At 52.0% G+C, this 21,186-nt stretch overlaps 1 protein-coding gene across 1 annotated transcript in view; it reads right to left on the reverse strand.

The window, feature by feature from the left end:
- Nucleotides 1-21,186, reverse strand: part of DOC2B (double C2 domain beta) — a 32,432-nt gene that overhangs the window by 9,170 nt on the left and 2,076 nt on the right. The window contains exons 2-4 of the mRNA XM_029082825.2: nt 14,041-14,120; nt 7,945-8,019; nt 2,874-2,983 (exon numbers count right to left, since the gene is read on the reverse strand). Of these exons, the coding sequence (XP_028938658.1) occupies nt 2,874-2,983; nt 7,945-8,019; nt 14,041-14,120 (265 nt within the window). The remainder of the gene's footprint in view (nt 1-2,873; nt 2,984-7,944; nt 8,020-14,040; nt 14,121-21,186) is intronic.

A 21,186-nucleotide genomic window follows, 5' to 3' on the forward strand; every position in this document is an offset into this window, starting at 1 on the left:
GGGTAGATACAAGGGATTCAGGTTGGACCCAGATCCCGTCCCACATGGGGCTCCCGGTCTAAGTAGGACATGAAGGAAGGTACCTTACCTTACCTCCAGCCCACCTGTCACCACTGAAGGAAAAAGGACTTGAAGTCGGCATCAACTCTTCCTTTGGAGCACAGTCCCACGTGTGGTGGTAATCGAAAAGGGTCATTATGAGTTGGAGGGGTAGGAGGAGGGGTCACACGGGAAGGCACAGACAAAACTCTCGACCGGAAACATCGTATGGGCCGTGGACCACCCCCTTTGGAAACATTACCTAACCTTGGCATTACTAATACTGATCTCTCCCAGTTCTCCTTCCTACCACTCTGGCCACTCCTTCTCCGTCTCTTTAACAGGCCCCTCCTCTGCCTCCCATCTTCTAATTGGGGGGGGGGTCCCTGAAAGCCAAGTTCTGGGTCCCCTTCTATCCCCCACCTACACCCATTCCCTTGGAGTGGTCATTCGCTCCCACGGCTTCAACTACCATCTCTATGCAGATGATTCTCAAATCAACTCTCCAGTCCTGACCTCTCTCCTCTGCAGTCTCACATCTCCTCCTGTCTTCAGGGCATCTCTACTTGGATAATCCCACTGACACCTTAAACTTAGTATGCCCAAAACAGAACTCCCCATTTTCCCACCCAAACCCTGTCCTCCGCCTGTCTATCCCATCGCTGTCGACAATACCACTACTCTCCATGCCTCACAAGCCCAAAAGCCTTGGCATTGTCCTCAACTCATCTTTCAGTCAACCCACATGTTCAATCTGTCGCCCAAATCTGTCAGTTCTACCTCCACAACGTAACTAAAATCCTCCCTTTCTTCTCCATTCATACTGCCACCTTGCTGATCCAAGCACCTATCGTATGACGCCTGCATCAGCCTCCTCACTGACCTTCTTTGCCTCCTTTTTCTCCCCACTCTCGTCCTTACTACGCTCTTCTGCCCAGCTCATTTTTCTTAAAAGTTCAGTCCATGCCTCCCCACTCCTCAAGAACATCCAGTGGTTACCATCCATCTCTGTAACAATCAGAAACTCCTTACTATCAGCTTTAAAGCACTTAATCAGCTCTCTCCCTCCCACCTTACCTCGCTGATTTCCTATAACCCAGCCCACACATTCTGCTCCTCTAATGCCAACCTACTCACTGTACTTCAGTCTCATCTATCTCATTGCTAACCCTTTGCCCACCCCCTTCCCTCTGGCCTGGAACTCCTTCCCTCTTCATAGATGGCAGACCATCACTCTTCCCACCTTCAAAGCCTTATTAAAATCACATCTTCTCCAAGATGCTTTTCCCAACTAGGACCTCATTCCCCCTACACCGTTCTCCCTTCTGTGTCACCCATCCTCTTGGATTTGTAGCCTTCAAGCCCTTGCTATTCACTCCACCCTGAGCCTCACAGCACTTATGCACATATCCCTAATTTATTTTAATGTCTGTCTCCCCAACTAGGCAGTAAACTCCTTGTGGGACGGGGACAGGTCTACCAACTCTGCTGTAGTGTACTCTCCCAAGCACTTAGTACAGCGCTCTGCACACATTATGCTTAATAAATACTACTGATTGATTCTTCCCTCTATCACACCATAGTACACCGTCATTTAAGTACCATGTGCAGACCTGGCTGTCAGGGTTTAGGAAGAGCATAGTGGAGCTGAAGGGGGGACAGAAATAGGCAACCAGGACGACCAGGGGGGATAGACAAGCATCTGACAGGGAGAGATTGAAAGGATTGGAACTCTTCAGGCTGAAAGGCAAAGGCTGACAGAGAGACATGACTGGGTCTACGGAGCAAGAAGAATGCAGGCAGGGTGAGGGCAGCATTGGTGACCGTCAAGTCTCACAACGGGGCTTAGGGCACCAGTTGAGTCTCGAGGGTGGCCGACTCGAAACAAGCAAGAGGAAGCCTATTTTGGCCCAGCGGCTGGTGAGCCTGTGGAACATGTTACTGCAGGGTATCGTGCAGGCTGAAAATCTCAGTTGGAAGCAGGGGTCTGGAGAGAGCAACGAGACTTTTGCTCCAAGCATCCTACTCCCATGGTCACAGAGGGAATCCTAGGCTGGAGGAGCCATTGGGATGACCCAGTAGTAGGATTAATCATCTTTATTAAGTGCTTACAGTTTGCGGAACCATGAACTTAGCACCGGGAAAGAATCCACAAGAGGGAGGCTGCTTGTGTTCTCAGAAACCCCGAAACAGTGTACACACAAAGTAGAACGAACACTAGACTGTAAGCTACCAACAGTTACAGTGTACTCTCCCGAGACCTCAAAAATGCCAATGACTGAAGTAGACCGGTGCATTCCTCATCACCGTCGCTCATCTCTTCCCCTCCCCTTGGCCGCACCCATCAGCTATTCCTTCAGGCGTGATCATGACCGCCACACTTCCCCTCTTCTCCATGAGATTCTCTAGCCCATGGCAGCTCATCTCCCTCAGGGTTGGCCAGAAAAGCGCTAGCTCCTTCCCCGACCCCTGGCTAGCTGTTCCTTCAGGAGCCGTTCGGTCTCAAACCTGGAAAATCAGGGTGATCGACAAATTTGGCTTTCAATTCAGACCTCCCCTTCGAGCTCCCCAAAACTACATTCAGCTCCTCAAACCCCTCTCTCCTCCTGACAAGGCATTTTTCCCCCTTGGCCCATTTGCGCTTGGATTTCCTTCAAATTTTCCAACTGGCCGGCCTGGGCCCGACTGTTGCAGTTCAGTGAGCGGAGCGGCAGCTGGCCGGGAACTGAGGAATGTCTCGGCCCGGCCTGGCCGGGAAGCGAGGGATAACCGGGCCCGGTTGGAGCTGCCGCGGGGCTCCCTGGCCCGCACAGCCCAGGACGGCTGGGTCTCACCTCAGTGTCTTGCGGATCATATCTTCGTCTGTGATCCCGTAGTAGGTCAGGGTCTCGTTCCAGGTGGGGTTCAGGGTGTTGCGCAAAGTTTTGGTCCTTAACTTGTTGGCCTGGAAGAAAAACATGAATGGTGAAGGAGGCCATCAAGGCCTGTCCTTTACACAAGGGCCCGGCAGGTAAGAGGAGGTTGTTGGGGCTGGGTAGACGGGTGGCCGCAGGGGACAGGAGAATGGCCTATGGAAATGCCCGGCCCTGCAGAGTGTGAGCACTGCTCATCTGACCCCACAAGGCTCTTGATTCAGAGTCGGTGGGTGTGGAGAGGTAGGAGTCGGGGGAGAGAGCATAGTGGTGGAAATGGCAAACTGCTAAACATGCGCACACACACACTGACCCCCACCCTCCTTCTAGCCCCCCAGCCCCTTGTTGGAATGGGCTGAAATCCCAGCAAGGGGGATTTTCAGTGGATTTGCGAAGGAAATTTTTAACCGTCAGGGGGATCAAATACCCGAGAGGGTGACTCAGGGAGGCTGTGAAGTCTCAATCCCTGGAAATCTCCTAAAAGAAGAGATGGTTTAGTCATTTCCCTGCCTGGAGGGCCTTCTTGGTTCTCTGAAGACCACCCGCCAATTGGTTATTACTGTGGAGGCGGAAGAGGTCACAGTATTCAGGAGACACACAACCTGTAATAACTTTCCACTGATGCCAGGGGAGTGCCTGGAACAGAACTGGCCAAGCAGAACGCAACACTGCATTCTGAGCCTGGTAATTCTTTCAGAACTGTGACCCAGAGCTGCCCTTTACTTCTTCCTGTGTCCAACACCCGAGGCCCTAACTGGACCGAGGGTCAGTGCCCCACTGCCCTTTCCAATTCTTCTGCTAATCACAGAGGCTCCTGAAACTGTGAACTTCAGCCTTTCATTGTCAGAGGAGCTGAGTTCGTGCTGTGCTGCAAACACCTTTAGGGGCAACGGAACTGTTGAATTATTAGTTCTTATTTTACTACTATTAATAATAATAATGATGGTAATAATAATAATAATGGTACTTAAGCGCTTACTACGTGCCAAGCGCTGTTCTAAGGGCTGGGGTTGAGTCAAGATCATTAGGTTGGACACAATCTCTGTCCCACATAGGACTCACATGCCTAACCCCATTTTACAGATGAGGTAACTGAGGCCCAGAGAAGTAAAGTGACTTGCCCAAGGTCACACAGCAGACATGTGGCAGAGGTGGGATTAGAACCCAGGTCCTTCTGACTCCCAGGCCCACACTCTATCCACTATGTCACGGTGCTTCACCTAGGAACAAATAATATTGTTGGTATTTGTTAAGCGCTTACTATGTGCAGAGCGCTGGGGAACAAATGAGTGAAGCGGCTGATGGGAAGTGAGTGGATGACCTCCAGACTGTTCCCAGCCAGTTGATGTCTCTGCTCCCAAATCCATCTTCGCTACAGCCAAGCCGGTAATGTTTGGGCACATGGGCTGAGGGCCAGGGCAGGGACAAAGGCCAAACAGCCAAGGCAAAACTATGAGAAGAACCTCCCAGACCACAAGTCTTTCTAATGTGGACAAACCCTTCGGTCTGGGAAAACACAGAGAACCAGAGAGAAAGTGGAGTCCTGTCACCTGTAATTCATGCAAAATGGAAATGACAGCATTGATGAGTTGTGACATTAATTTGTGAGGCATCCCTGAATCAACTGTGACGTGAGCGATAGAAACCGTACCCTTGCTGGAAACAACGTCAGGAACGATGCGGCCAGCAATGAGCCAGGCAACGTACAGCAAGTGTGGAAAACTAGCCCGCTCCAGGAAGAGGGTGGAATAGTGCTATGGCAGTGGAGAGGCTAGAAGGGGCTGGGGGGAAGAGGAGGGAGAAACAGCAGAAAGAGGAAAGGGGGCAGGGAGACGTGGAAAACCTCTGATCGGCAATACCCCTGTCACTTCTAATTTTGATTCTTTTCCTCCTCTCTTGGACACTTAGGCTGAGCGAGTTTAGGAATCATGCCCAAAACACTTGGTAGGTGAAAGCGAAGGTTTTGTCCCATTCGTGGCTGGAAATCCAGTGGGGATGACTGCCCCCACTGAAGGGGCCTCTAGGGCAGGGTTCCTCTTCCCCCAAGCCAGCACCGCTAGACAACTTACGGAGCTCGGTGTGAGAAGCCGAGAGGAAGCCGTGTGGCCAGCAGCAAAGACCCCTGGGTCTGGGGAGCACCTCCACTCGGGGGGGATCCAGGACTGACTCTGGGAAGGAAGTGGTTGGGGACCGGGGGGCAGCCCCTTGGCTTGTGCCCTCCCTATGAGGCTGGGCGGATCCAAGCCTGCACACAAACTGGATTTTTCACTTCCACATCCCAACCGGTTCCTCCTCTCCTCCCGCCCCGCTGCCTCCGGTCTTGGCCAGAATGCCCCTGGATCTTGCCCGAGGGGACCCCAAGCCTCCACAACCTCCCTATCACAGCTCTGCAAAGGGCAATGACCATCAGATGCCTAGGTGGCTCTGCAAGAGAGCGCCAGCACACATCTTGTTCTATGCCATCTCTCCCTTTGCCAGTCCAGGGGAAAGTCAAAAGCGGCCCCCTCTCCGGGGGCCCAAGGAAAATCTGCCCAAGAGGCCGGCACCAACCCGTGGAGCCCCAGATAACAAGGGGTCACCCCTTTGCAGAGGTCCCTCGGGAAGGATCCAGAAAGATCCTCCCTCTGGACCAGGAACGGCTTCACTCTGGTTTCTCCTGCAGTGACTCTTCCCAGGGCCGGTGGGCCAGGAGGCCCGAAGGATGGGGTCGGCGGGGAAGCTGGGTATGACTTCCTGGCACTTAGGGAGCCATTTATTGAGCCTGCTGGAGTTTGAGAAATGCCAGAGACGGTAACTAGATTGCAGTTCCATCAGGAACCCAGAGATGAAGACAAACCAATGAGCCACCCTGCGTAGAGCCGCGGACCCAGACGGAGTGTGCCCATCACCCTTCCGGTCAGTCGGCCAGCCCAGGGCATCCCCCTGGGGGGCTGGGGGCTGCGGCCACCCCCACTCCAGCTTCTGCCAATTGCTGCCGAATTGGTGCTGGACCATTTCCTCCTCCCGGGACTGTGTTGGGGGAAAAGGAGGTTCGGTTTGCCGGTCTGGAGTCAGAACCAAACCGGTGTGAATCTCTGGGACTAAAGGGGGGAAGGCGGGGTAGGGTCTGGGCTGGGGGTAGTAGATGCGGGGCCCTGGACTGGAACACTTCAGGCCCAATTCCAGCCTCTGCTGACCAGGAAGGCAGAGGAGTTGGAGAGATCACGGACCACGTGGGACCCCTGGACACTTCAACTCAGGACCGACATCTGGACGCTCAGATTCACAGATCTTCTGGGGAAGTCTCGAACCCCCCAACAGAAGAACCCTAAATCTGTCCAGTTCCGGTTTAAGCCCCAGGTTTCAGGCAGAACCCCAGAGTGACCCAAGAGTCCGGGGAGGGACCTGACGGTGAACGGGTGAGCGACTGTCCCACCGACCTGATATCTTCCCACAGCCACACCCTGGAGGGAGCGAAGGACGATCTTGGGCCGCTCAGGCGCTTGCCAGCCAACAGTCCTCAAAACCCCATCACCCCTTTCCCTGTCAGTCCTGCTTGCCCAGGCTGGGGGCTGCCAAGCTCTCCTTTTTTCTCTACATCCCTTCTGCCAGCCCAGAGCTGGCCCCTCTGTTCACTTCCACCCGTGCCCAGAATGACAGCCACCGCCCCGATACTAGGGTTGGAGATTCAAACTCAATGCAAAGCCACATAAATCGGACCGCTGCCATTCCCCTTGCCAACACAAATGTGACAGGAAAGAACTGCCCCGAGAAGCAATAACATTCAACACCACCAGGCACGAGAAGCCAATACAGAGAAATCCAGATGACCTGCCCTGCCCATTTTTTAATTGCCACACTTACTGAGGCTCATGGGGGCAGGAGATTTAGAGATGCCTCACCCAAACAAAACCACATTTCTTCAACCTTTTCTTCTAACAGGGTGGGTGATACTTTCTTTTAGCCCTTTTTTTTTTTTTAAACAAGAAGTCGGACTTTCAGGCTCTGGTTTAAGTGAAGGGGATTCTTGGGACTACGGATACCCAGTAGAGCTACAAAAAATGGCTCAGAAGATCCGAATGGGTCAGAGGATGGGAGTTCTGGGTTACGAGCCCTGTCAATGGGCACTGAGAAGAAGTCTCCATAAGATTTGGCTTTGTTTGGGCTCTTAGCACTTTTAACTCCTTACACTTTCATCAGGCTCAGAGATTTAAGCATTTTGGACCAATCCCACTCACTCCCATGGCCAGTGTCCAGTTCCTCAGGAATTAACTCCCTCGACTTGGTAAGAAAGGGACAGACTGAATATGGAAGCCTTTGGCTACAGCCTGGCCTGGACTCACAATCGATCGATCGATCGTCACAGCTCCCAGGATTATTCAGGGAAGTGACCAGCCCCTGGTTGACACACCCTGAAATCTTTCTCTGGGTCAGGAGCTAAAGACCCTGAGGGTTCCGAAGAACTGAAGCGCTCAATAAATATAAGTGAATGAAACAATGAATCGAGAATCTGCAAAGAAAAAGGCCACTCAAGTCAGTGACGGGGGCGGCTGGCTCCAAAGTCAGGTTCAGACTACAATGGACTAGCTATGCCTTATTTCAGCTTCATCGCTTCATCGACACCCGGGGAGCGGTTTCACCTACTCTGGGCAGGGGACTCAGGGAAGGTGAGGGGGATATGGTCCAAACTTCTTCATTTATCTCCCCGCCGGGGGTCTCGGAACCAACTCCCACACTGGTCCTTAAGCCGTGACCGTCTCAGCCTAGTTCCAGGAGCCCCAGGAGGCACTGCCCAGCACTCACTACAGCCTACAAGGCGTTTTCACTGCAGCTGATGTCCTCTGAGTTTCAGAACAACCCTGTGCCCTCTCAGTTCCAGTGCAACCCCAAGGCATGGGTTGAGGCAGAGAAAGGCTATGGGTGGGGTAGATTTGGGTGTGACCCACATCTGAGGCAAAGACTGCAGAAGGGGTAATTGGTCTGCTTGAAGTCCAAAATGAACAACACAGCTCACCTTGCTGGCTCCTGGCAGTAAATGCAGTTTGACGTACGGATCTGCCAAGCCGTTGTGATCCATTGGTTTCAGGCCCTTCGAGGGAAAGTAGAAATGGAGCCTGTTAGAATGATGGACTGACACCGGAGCTGCCCAAACTCCCCCCACCGACCTCTGCCCAACTCCTCTGTTTTCCTCAAGGTCTGAATTAAATAGTGGTATCTTTTGAGCACTACTGTGTGCAAAACACTGTTCTAAGCGCTTGGTAAAGTACCATATTACAGAGTTGGCAGACATGAACCCTGTACACAGTCTGTAGCTTACAGTCTAATAACTACTGTAATATCTGTCGAGTGCTTATGTGCCTACCTCTGTAGGAAGCACGGGGTAGATACAAGATAATCAGGTCCCACATGGGACTCACAGTCTAAGTGGGAGGGAGAACTGGTTTGAAAATCCCATTTTGTAGATGACGGAATTGAGGCACAGAGAAGTTAAGTGATTTGCTCAAGGTCACAGAGCAGGTAAGGCTAGAGGGGAAGACTGACATTGAAACAAGTTAAATGAACCCTAGCCATCAGACCTGTATGGATGGTGGCCTCCCCATATCCTGACCCAAACCTCACCTCGGAGGGCCTGAAGGGAAGATGCGGGGGTAAGAAGAGGTTAGTAATAATAATAATGTTGGTACTTGTTAAGCGCTTACTGTGTGCAGAGCACTGTTCTAAGCGCTGGGGTAGATACAGGGTAATCAGGTTGTCCCACGTGAGGCTCACAATCTTCACCCCCATTTTCCAGATGAGGTAACTGAGGCACAGAGCAGTTGAGTGACTTGCCCACAGTCACACAGCTGGCAAGTGGTGGAGCCAGAATTCGAACCCATGACCTCGGACTCCCAAGACCAGGCTCTTTCCACTGAGCTGCGCTGCTTCTCTAACAGCATTCCAGCATTCTCTGTCATTCCAACAGATACTCTTCCCCACTTTAAATCCTTTTTGAAGGCACATCTCCTTCTCTAAACTGTCCTTTCCTCTTCTCCCACTCCCTTCTGCACTGCCTTGACTTGCTCCCTTTATTCATCCCCCCATAACATCTACGTACATATCTGTAATTTTATTTATAATGAAGTCCATCTCCCCCTCTAGACTGTAAGCTCGTTGTGGGCATGGAATTTAGGAGTACTAAGTACTAAGCGTACAACACTCTGCACACAGTAAGAGCTTATTCAATATGACTGAATGAATGAATGTGGGACCTGGACTGTGTCCATCCTGATTAGCCTGTATCATCCCCAGTGCTTAGTAATAATAATGTTGGTATTTGTTAAGCGCTTACTATGTGCAGAGCACTGTTCTAAGCGCTGGGGGAGATACAGGGTCATCAGGTTGTCCCACGTGAGGTTCACAGTTAATCCCCATTTTACAGATGAAGTAACTGAGGCCCAGAGAAGTGAAGTGACTTGCCCACAGTCACACAGCTGACAAGCGGCAGAGCCGGGAGTCGAACTCATGACCTCTGACTCCAAAGCCCTGGCTCTTTCCACTGAGCCAATACAGTGCCTGGCTCAAAGCAAGCACTTAATGGATACCATTAAAAACATAAAGCAAAATGCAAGGGCGAGGATGTCTGGGACACAGGAGAAAGCAGGTGCTGACACGTGTCCACCTCTTTGGGGTCCCCAGGCCCGCCCGCAGCTACCCCGCCACCCTTTGGCGCTAACGGGAGGCCACCTGAGTTTCGATGGGAAACATCAGGGAGGTGAAGCCCGAGGAAAAACGACAAGAAAAGCTGCAAACGGCCTCCATTTACTCACGCAATAACGACCAGGAGGCCTCAGGACTGGGCCCACGTTGGCCATGCTAAGGTCGCTGCGCACGGCCCCATCCTCGCTCACGTGTCGCTGCGCGCGGCCCCATCCTCGCTCACGTGTCGCTGCGCGCGGCCCCACCCTCGCCCGCGTGCCGCTGCGCGCGGCTCCACCCTCGCCCGCGTGCCGCTGCGCGCGGCTCCACCCTCGCCCGCGTGCCGCTGCGCCCGACCCCACCCACGCCCGCGTGCCGCTGCGCGCGGCCCCACCCTCGCCCGCGTGCCGCTGCGCACGGCCCCACCCTCGCCCTTTGAATTTTTTTTTAATAGTGTTTGTCAAGTGTTTACTGTGCACCAGGCGGTGTTCCAAGCAGTGGAGTTAGGTACACAGATTGGACACAGTCCCTACAAGTTAGGTACAAGTTAGATTGGACACAGCTCACAGTGTAAGAGGAGGAAGACTAGGTATTGAATCCCCATTTTATAGTTGGGGAAACTGAAGCACAGAGAAGTGGTGACTAGCCAGAGGTACCACAATAGAAGAGTGAGGGCTTAAGTGGTAAAAGCATCCTGGCTTTTTGTTTTGGGTAGTTGCATCTCGCTGCTGTCCTTGGATGGAACACGGACCCGGGAGTCAGAAAACCAGGGTTCTAATTCCCACTCGGCCACTTGTCTTTGGTGGGACCTTGGGCAAATCACTTCACTTCTCTGCGCCTCAGTTCCCTCACCTGTAAAATGGGGATTGAGGCTGTGAGCCCCATGTGGGACAGGGACTGGGTCCAACACAATTATCTTGCATCTGTCCCAGTGCTTGCACGTAGTACACAAAGTACAGTGGTTGGCACATAGTAAGACTTTAACAAATACCACATTATTATTATTATCCTGTCTCCACTGTTATAATCAACTTCTAATAATAATAATAATGTTGGTATTTGTTAAGCGCTTACTATGTGCCGAGCACTGTTCTAAGCGCTGGGGTAGACATAGGGGAATCAGGTTGTCCCACGTGGGGCTCACAGTCTTAATCCCCATTTTACAGATGAGGGAACTGAGGCACGGAGAAGTTAAGTGACTTGCCCACAGTCACACAGCCGACAAGTGGCAGAGCTGGGATTCGAACTCATGAGCCCTGACTCCAAAGCCCGTGCTCTTTCCTCACGGGGAAGGACACCTCTGGCTCTTCTGTCCCCTCTTCACAGTCCCTGGCTCAAAACTCTGGTTACAGCGGGTGCACAGTACACATTTTTATCTGACAGTGCTTCTCCTTGAGCCCCCCTGCTTTAAACATCCCACTGCTCCTCCAAAAGGATTCTCCTCTCTAACTGGGTTTAGGAGAGGCTGAAACGGTTGGCAGGAGCTGCTTTCTGAGGGTTCTGAGCTTGGGCTGCTGGGTACCAGAGGGAGCAGGACAAGAAAGGGGGCATAATCAAGTAGATAAAAATGACATTTTCAAACTGAGCCTAAATGATGAATTTAAGGAGAAAGTTTGGGATGTTAGAGCAGTGAGAACTTCAAAGTCAAGGAAGGCAATTATGGGATTGTTCCCCCAAGCATCCTGTTGTCACTGGATGAGACAAGGACACTGAGCCGGGATGAACGATGGATCTCAGTAGTGATGGCCTGACCTCTGACCTGATGATCCTTTCTCTTCCCCTGCAGAGGAGCCATCTGCAGCACAGTGACTGGTCCACCATCAAACTGAAGGATAACTCTACTGCTACCAAAAGATACTAGAGGACGTTGTCTGAGGGCTGCAGGGCAGCCTATACTTTTCTGGGCAAGGGGAGAAGGTCGGGACTGAGCGGGGAGCTGGAGCAGTAAGAGCTCTCGGACGTGGTTAGGCTTGCGGGTGGCGATGGGTGTCGAGGGGCCTTGGGGTGGGGCCGGCTGCGTCTTAATAAAGCATTCGTTTCCGGGTGTCGTCGCGGCTGCCTCGGGATCTGGTCACTGACGTCTTCGGTCCCACCCAAACGGGACTCTGAGTATAAGCAGCATGGCTTAGTGGACAGAGCACCATGTCTGGGAGTCAGAAAGATCTGGGTTCTCATCTCAGCTCTGCCACATATCTGCTGGGTGACCCTGGGTGAGTCACTTTACTTCTCTGGGCCTCAGTTACTTCACCTGTAAAATGGGGATTAAGACGGGGAGGGAGTCCCTTGTGGGACTGGACTGTGTCCAACCTGATTAGCTTAAACCCACTCCAACACTTAGTACAGTGCTAAGCATCTAGTAAGCGCTTAACAAATACCCTAAAAAAAAATGCAAATATCCAGTTTGTCCCTTCCCTGACTGCTGGGTCACAGCCCCTTCTCAGAGCTCCTGAAATCTGCACAGGCAAATTATATGGGAAATTGAGCCCTACACTTTCTGGCTAGTTTTAGGAAATGTCTATCTAAAATACCTGGGTAATTCTAGCAAAGGTTCATTCGGAGGCCTGAGTTAACTGGATCAACTACGTGTCTTAAGGCAGCCAGGTGTTCTGCTGTGCCTCTGTCGCTGCTACCCTTTCTCTGGTCAGTGACATTTCATTACAGGCAGATCGATAGGCTCTCAATGCTGATTGCCTCTGCTGGGCAGGAACACATTTCTAGAATGACATCAACTCTACCGTCATGTGCAGCCTTCTGTGCAGTCAGGAAACTGATTTTCTTTTTTCTCAGGCTCTGGTGGTGATTTCTTCTGTTCCCCGGGCTATGGTGAACTCCTACTTAAACTCCTGAATATCACAGAATCCTGGAGTGGGGCGGGGAGGGGGGGCTCAGGAGGTCATTGGATCCAGCCCCCAGCCTCTGATCTGGGACAACAGTTCCCTGTCCTTTTTCAGAAAACTCTGCTGGGGAGAAGACTCCAAAGCCTTCCTCAGTCAACCGGTTCAGAGTTTAATTCCACCTGATGGATAGGTGGAAAGTTCTTCCTTAGGTCTCCGGTTGCAGTATGATCTGTTTCCTCTTGTTTGCTTCTTTGTGTTCCCAGAAGACAACTGGTCAGCACCTTCTCCATGGAACCCTTCATGGGCTTGGAGATTTTGTTCCCAGTCAATTCTGCTCTCCAGCTTAGGACGACGGTTCGCTCTCCAGACGCTCAAGCCCGTCCCTGGAACACACCCCCGGTTTCCAAGAACTCTCCTGGGAGAAGTGCCCTTTCGGCCCAGGTGGTGGTTGTGGGGAGAGGAGCAGGCTGAGCGGAACCGGCCCCAGCCTCCTAAGCCCTGGCCGGCTCAGTCCCGGAATTCCTGGGAAGCCCCGCTGTGAGCTGGGGGTGGGAGAGGGGAGAGGCTTGCCTCTGCCTACCCTTCCCAAAGCTCATGCAGGATTAAGGCCTGGCTCTGGGCAGGTAAGGAGCCACTCAGGGTCAATCAAAGCCCAGAATGATCCTCCAGACACCATCCCACTGAGATTTTCCCAGGATCCCCGTGGGCTGGAATGGCTCAGGGCCGTCAACCTCCATCAATTTACCAAGGAGGGAGAGAGAGGTCACCACTCCTCTCACTAGCCATGACATCCCAGGGCCAGTCTGGGGGAACAGAGAGGAACTGCTCATTGCCTATCCTGACCTCCACATCCCCTCCTACCAAAACAGCACATTTGGGAGGAGGCACAACTTGGCTTCCTTCCTGTACTTTCAGAGGCCCCCTGAGCTGTGTGCGGTGAACAACTGACAGGCCCAGAATGGTGAATTAAAACAACACTCACATATCCAAGGTAAACTTAATAAACTACCACTTTCCATTAAAGGGACCTAAACAGGTATCTGAAGCACGCGAGCCTGCAGATTTCCTTCATCCTCAGTAAAGCAAAGGCTTCAGTGATTTCTCTGAGGGTCTTGGGCTATAGGTTGTGTCTCCAAGTGTGTCATGAAAGATGACCGGTTGATCCTGCCCCAGGTCCCTCAGGACCCCCGAAGCCAGAAGGGACCCATCAATCAACAGTATTTATCCAGCACCCACTGAGGAGCAAAGCTTGATGCTAAACATTTGGTTGAATCCAACAAAAGCAAATGTGTTCTTTACCCTCTAGCAGAGTGACCATGTGGTCTGTAGAGATCGGGAGTGAAGCTGACCACCTGAAGTTTGGACAGGGTGAGGAAGGGGCAGGGAGGAGGGTTTTTCCAAGAATCTGCCCCTCCTCCAGTTTTTCTTCCACCACCTCTCACATCCTCCCTGACGTCTCCAGATCATGGGCTGGGGGGTCCCCACCCAGCCTGCCCCTGCAGCCCCCAGGGATTGGGTGGGCGGAGCCGTGACCCAGGACACCACGGGATGACAGACCAATACACAGAACATGATCTCGCTAAGAGGGAGAGACCTACCTTAGCTTTATTGATTGTGCAGTGGAGAGCATTGTTTTCCTGGTCGTACAGCAAACTGAAATCTAATGTCCCCAGGGCAGCTGAAAAAGACAAGACAGTGATATTAATTTCAGCTTCCAGACCAGACCCCTTAAAAGCAGGAATAAAAATGGATTATGGAAGGAGATGCATCACCTTCTAAGCGGCCAACTCTTCGTTCTGTAAGGGTTGAGCCACCTCCCCGCTTGAGGCCTCCTGGGAATTTCTTTCTCCACTAGCATCCCAACATTCGCTCTGTCCTCTTTTCAGTCCTCCCTCTTTCTCGATCCCTCTTTTCCCCACAAACCTCACCCACGCCCTCTGTCTCATTCCCAAACATTCACTTTTCTAACCTTAATTTTGCCCATCTTTCCTTCGTGCTGCCTGTTCTGCTGTGTGAATAGGGTAGAAGCAGGGGCACAGCTGTGAATTACGGGAGAGAGGACTAATCATACTTACTGTTTGTGTCCCACTTTTAGGTTTCCCAAGGGCTTGCACATCGGTTATCTCATTTTACCTTCCCATCATCCCTATTACTATCCCCTTTTTATAGGTGAGGAAACTGAGGCCCAGAGAAGTTAAGTGATATGCCCAAGGTCACAGAGCAGGCCGGAGGCAGAGCCGGAACTAAAACCCGGGTCTTCTCGTTCCCCATGCTCTTTCCATTCCCTCAGAGTAGGCTTTCTCTAGGCTGTAAGCTCGTTGTGGCAGGCAACGTATCTACCAATTCTGTGAAACTAGATTCTCCCAAGTGCTTAGTACAGTAATTTGCACATAGTAAGTGCTCAATAAATACCACTAATTGATTGACTGATTCCAACCCTACTCCAACGTAACAGGAACAGCCATCTGGGCCTCTGCAGTCTTTGGTGGGGAGGGGAGACTCTCCAAAGGGAGAGACTGAGGCTGAATTCTGGGTGGCAGGGAGAGGAAGCAGTTATAAAAACAGAAACACCACCACCACCTTGGTTGGCACTGGCCACTGCTTGGCAGGCCATATCCCAAGCTATCACATTCAACTAGAAAATCCCTCCTGCCAATGAGAGTGCCGCGGGGCCCGATCAGATGCTCAGCAAGTCCCTCACGTCGGCGTTAGAGCGATACGACCTCCTTCCGCGATTAGCAGGGCCAACTGAGTGTCGGCCTTGCCTCAACGGCCACCTGCCTTGTCGCTCCCATTGAAGCTGGCCTTCCATTCAGCCTAGTGGGTAGAGCCCGGGCCCGGGAGTCAGAAGGACCTGGGTTCTAATTCCGGCTTCGCCGCTTGCCTGTTGTGTGACCTTGGCCAAAAAGTCACTTCACTTCTCTGGGCCTCTGTTCCCTCATCTGTGAAATGGGGATTAAGACTTTGAGCCCCATATGGAATAGAGACTGTGTCCAAAATAACTTACATTTACCCCAGCTTTTAGTACAGTACCTGGCACAAAGTAAGTGCTTAACGAATACCATGAAAACAAATAAAAAACCCAAAAAACTCACAGCTTGAAGACTTAAATGGGCCTCCCATGGAGGTACTGGGAAGGGACTTCTCCCTTCTACATTACAGAAGGTGTCCTAATGAACTTGGAATCCAGCCCAGCCCGGCCAGTTAGCGAGACTGGCCTTTTCCATCACACACTTCATTCATTCATTCAATCATATTTATTGAACCCGTAATATGTGCAGAGCGCTGTACTAAGCGCTTGGGAAAGTACAATTCAGCAATAAAGAGAGACGACCCCTGTCCAAAATGAGCTCAGAGCCTAGAAGGGGGAGACAGAGTGAGTACGAGACACATACGCACTCATAAGTGGACTTCACCACAGGTGGTGTCTTTTTAAAATATAAAAAGGTGGTGGAGGGGCCCTACTCTTGCCTGGGGGGATTGGGATCTGGGGCTAGAGCAAAGACATGGTTCTCATCTCCCCGGAGCTTACAGTCGAATAACTTCGGGACCTGTTGAACCTACTGTGTGAAGGGCACTGTACCCGGAGCAAGGATGACTCCTGCCTTAAGACGATCCCTGCTCTAGACTGGAAGCTCCTTGTGGGCAGGGAATGTGGCTACCAACTCTGCGATACTGTACTCTTCCGAATGCTTAGTCCAGTGCTCTACACATGGTAAGCACTCAATAAATACCACTGATTGATTGATTGCTCTTGAGGACTTGATGGTCCAAAGGGGGAAGAGACCGTAACCACCTGAATCCTTGGAGTTTCTCCACAAGCACACTCTTCTTGGGGTCCCAGGAGGGAGACAAGCATAATGCATCATTCTTTCCAGCTGCCAACTGCCTCTTGCCCTCGCTTACCAGAGGCCACAGATGGGATTAAAGTGTTTGTGAGACGAGGATGGCTGGGGGCAGGGACCCCTCCTGCCCAGAGAGGGGCCCAAGTGGAGCCTATGGGGAAATCCTCTGAGCTCAGGGAAAAAGGTCTAATCACGCCGGCCAGCACCAGCCAGTGTTCGCGGGGCCCTGAGACAGAAGCCTGTTTCTGATGCATTTTAATTAATGTTGCTTCGTTGTACCTGCTCCCTTAGGCTATCTGAGTAAAGGACGCACTTTCAGAAATCCAATAAATAAAACGAGAACAAAGAGTTCCACCCCCCGATTAAGCTGGACGGGTAATCAGGTTTCAAATGATCAGCTTGGTAGCCACCCATTTGTTAAGCAGAGCAGAAGGAAGGGAAATGCAGGCATCTCTGGAGGCGGGCGGCAAGTGGAGGAAGGGAAAACAGGAGCCGGGGAGGGAGACCCGACGTCGTTAATGGACAGAGTTCTGCCCATTAGACTGGAAGTTCTTTGTGGGCTGAGATAAGGGCTCTTCCTCTAGTGTGTTCTCCCCAGCGTCCAGTACAGTACCCTGTTCACAGGAGATGCTCAATAAATACCACCGAATGAATTAATGTCCTGGAGAGGCCAGAGAACTCAATTCTGTCCCTGACACCCACACTCGCTGGAGTGTGAGACCCCACCCCCGAGGCTTCAAAATAGCCCCAGTTTACCTCCCCAAGGGATTGGACTGGAAACCACTGCTTTGAGAGACAAATGGAAAGGGAGTTTGAGCAAGTGTTCCCTGTCCACGGAACCAATCCTTCTTCTTCCCTGCTCCTTCCCACGAGCCCTAAAAGCCTCACAATCTTGGCATCAATCCATCAAAGGTATTTACTGAGTACTTACTGGGTGCGGAACACTTGGGAGACTACACTATAACAGAGTTGGTAATAAGAATTGTGGGTTTGTTAAGGACCCACTCACTGTGTCCTGAGCGCTATATTAAAGCCCTGTTATAGCTAGAAATTAGTCAGATCGGACACAGTTCCTGTCCCGCATACATCTCACAATCTAATTAGGCGGAAGAATGGGTATCAAATCCCCATTTTACAGATGCGGAAACTGAGGCACAGAGACGTTAAGTGACTTGTCAAAGATCACACAGCAGGCAAGTGGCAGAGCGGGAATTAGAACCCAGGTCCTCTGACACCCAATCTTGGGATCTTTCTACTAGGCCATGCTGCTAGACACAGTTGCTGCCCGAGCTTCTGCTCTCAACTCTTGCTCCTGTGGCTGACCCAAGAACTCCCACCAATCCCTAAAAATCCAAATGCAGATGGCTACTCCCTCTTAGCCAAGACTGGGCAGGACCAGCAGGAGAACTTCAGTGGTCTAGTAGCCAGGTGAGCCAGTGTGGACTGTATACAGCTCTAAATGACTCAAGGAAATCCTTCTGAATTCCCCTGGCTGCGCTGCCCTCCTTCCTGGCTCCAGGTCAGATCATTTGAATTTAATTTTGTTATTTATTAAGCACTTCCTGTATGCCGAGCACCAAGCTAAACCCTGGGTTAGATATGAGGCAACCAGGGAAGTAGCATGGCCTAGCTGAAAGAACATGGGGCTTGGGAGTCAGAGGACCTGGGTTCTAATCCTGGCTCCGCCACCTGTCTAGGTGACTTTGGTCAAATCACTTCGCCTCTCTGGGACTCAATTACCTCATCTGTAAAATGGGGATTAAATCCTCCTCCCTTCAACTTGAGACTGTGAGTACTATATGGGACAGGGACTGTGGCCAGCTTGGTTATCTTGTACCTAACCCAGTGCTTAGTACAGTGTCTAGCACATAGTGAATACTGAACAAGTACCATTAAAAAAAAATCAGGATGACAAGACAGGGAGAACAGGCTGTCTTCAGGGGACAAGAATAGAGCGCAGAAATCCCCTCGAGCTTCAGAGGGTGACAATCTTCCTTCCTCTTGATCCTACTCGCCACGGCGGTGTGGGCACATCGGTGCTGAATGAAGAGGGTAGGCAGTACCTGGGGTGTGGGCAGGCAACGGGCCACTGGAGACAGTCTCTGATGCCTCGAGGCAGGTTTGGGAGCTGCAGAAAAACAACTGCTTGATAGAAGAGTCATCAGAGCGCCTGCCAGCCACCCTGATGAAGAGAGATACCCCCTCCCTCCTTCAGCCCTGCCCGGGGAAGAGTGTAGCCTGCATCTTTATCCGGGGGTGGGCGTCTGGTTTCCATCAGTCAGCTCCACATCTAAGCAGCTCGTGGTCTCCCGGTGGGCCACGGTGCAATGGTTATTACCTTGGAGTCTATTTCCAGGCAGAATTCCGGGCAGCTCTTCACAGGACGCGGAACTAGCTCTGACGGCCCATAGGACCCTAGAATCCCTACTGGAAGTCACCTCGAGAGGTCTTCCAGTCCAGCCCCCTGCCTCCAAGCTGGACCTCTGACTCCCAGGTCCGTGCTCTTTTGCATTAGGCCACACTGCTCCTCATTTTTGAAGCTTCTTCCTCTGGACCCTTCCCCTCATTCTTCTTCAAGGCAGCCGCCGAGACAGGATCCGGAACTGTAACTAGGGTGTGTTGGTGCCGAGTCAGCTGCCGAGGGTGTCTTACCTGGCTCGTGCGTCCAGCTCCGGTGAGCTCACCTACCCCATCCAGCCTGGGTCCCTGACTCGTCAGCTGTTTGGGGTGCCCTTGGATCCCATAGTCTTCTCATCTCAGGCTGAGATGGACTCTCCTATCCTGGGCTTGGGCTTGGTTTGCATAATAATAATAATAATGTTGGTATTTGTTAAGCGGTTACTATGCGCAGAGCACCGTTCTAAGTGCTGGGGTAGATACAAGATCATCAGGTTGTCCCATGCGAGGCTCACAGTCTTCATCCCCATTTTGCAGATGAGGTAAATGAGGCACAGAGAAGTGAATTGACTTGCCCACAGTCACACAGCTGACAAGTGGCAGAACCGGGATTCTAACCTATGACCTCTGACTCCCAAGCCTGGGCTCTTTCCACTGAGCCACGCTGCTACTTCCATACTTTTTCCCCACTGAATTTCACCGGTTCCCCAAGCGGGCTGAGGGCTCCGAAGGCTGAACCAATAGATGGTCAGGATGCTCGAGACTGGGAAATTCAACTGAGGGGATGTTAATGGCCCCTATTCACTCATTCTGCAGCTTGGAGAGAGGACCAGGAAAGAGCACTTCTGCTTTCCCTCCATCTATCTGGCCAGGAAACTCCCTCCCCCTTTCCCTCCCCCTCCCTCCCTCTCTCAATATATAGAGTCTATCATTATGCATATATATGGACAAGTTAATCAATATCAATCGTTTTCATTCATTAAATTCATTCAATCATATTTATTGAGTACTTATTGTGTGCAGAGCACTGTACTAATCGCTTGGGAGAATACAGTACTACAATAAAAAGACACATTCCCTGCCCATGAGGCTCTTGCTTACTGTATGCAGAGCACTGTACTAAGCACTTGGGAGAGTACAATATAACAGACTCTCTCCATATGCAGCCAGGAAAGCAATTTAACCAACCAACCAAATAATAACATTAAGCACCTGCAGAGGTAGAGTACACCCCAGCGCTTAGAACAGTGCTCGGCACATAGTAAGCGCTTAACAAATACCAACATTATTATTACACTAGATGTCAAAATACAAGCCGTACCCTCAAGGAGCTTACATTAACCAGGGAGCCTACAGCGCTATGGTTTAACTGGTCCAAATCTTAAATCTCCCTTTTAGTCAGGAGGGGATGAAAAACCTGGGTTTCTCTCTCCCCCGCCCTCCTCCCTACTCTCTGCTTCTGACCTCTCTCTGTCCCTGCAGGATTTTCTCCTTTCCCCAGCGGCTCCTGGCCTACTCGTCTTCCCCTGCAGGTTTTGGACCATCTGCTCCACCCCTCACCTGCACAGACCTCTCCCCATCTTGCTCGCGGATGCCGCCGAGCCTCGATTATCCAGGGGGCTGATGATATTTGTGGATTTTCTGAGCCCTTCGCTTCCCTCCTTTCCTCACCGCAATTGGAGCCGGGCAAGATAAGGGCAGGAACAGTAGGGGAAACTCCTGCTGCCCATCTACCTGGCTCCTTCGGGTGGTAGGTCTGGGGAGAGAGCGGGGCCTCCTCTTTGGTTAAAATGGGGCTGGGGATCATTGGCAGACAACCTGGAGCCAGCTTCTGGTGCTTGGCTCCCTGCCAGAGCGGACGCTTCATTTCCCTTGGCCAGACCCAAGAGAATCCAACGGTTAGCGCCCGGAGGCCTCGGGAGTTCTGAGCAGGTGTGGCTCCCATTGCCCAATTCCAGCAACATAAGGGAGAGAACTGGCCGGTGGGAACATGAGTCTAGCCAGACACGGCGCGTGTATGCACTGACCCCAGCATGGGCGCTGACCCAGAACATGTACACTGAGCCCAGCCCTCTGAGCAATAAAAGGGTGAAGCGGTAGTCTGGAATCCCACAAAGACACAGGCCTTGCTCTCTGGGAGGTGGTCTTGTCCTCCCCGGGTCTCTGAGCAACGTTTCAGCAACCTTGGGGGGGTCTGGTTCAATCTAGGCGCCCTCCCCCAAATTGAGAAGCAGCTGTCTGAGGTCCCTAAAGAGGGGCACGGCACCCACCGGGTCAGCAGGGGTGGCCGACCCCCGCCCCGGGGTGTTCTCGGTCTCATCTTTTGGAGGGTGGGGGCGGGGGGCCCACCCTCTGTCCCAGTCCTTTGGGGATCAGTCCAGGCCCTCCAGCATACTGTGGAAGGCAAAGCAGGTGGCTGGGGTGGTTAAAAGCCCCGGTGTCCTCGCTTCCCCTGGTGGGAACAAAGCTAATCCAATCAATAGGGCCGCAAATAGCCCCGAT

The sequence above is a fragment of the Ornithorhynchus anatinus genome, chromosome 17, assembly GCF_004115215.2.
Source record: "Ornithorhynchus anatinus isolate Pmale09 chromosome 17, mOrnAna1.pri.v4, whole genome shotgun sequence".
In the NCBI taxonomy this organism is placed as follows: domain Eukaryota; kingdom Metazoa; phylum Chordata; class Mammalia; order Monotremata; family Ornithorhynchidae; genus Ornithorhynchus; species Ornithorhynchus anatinus.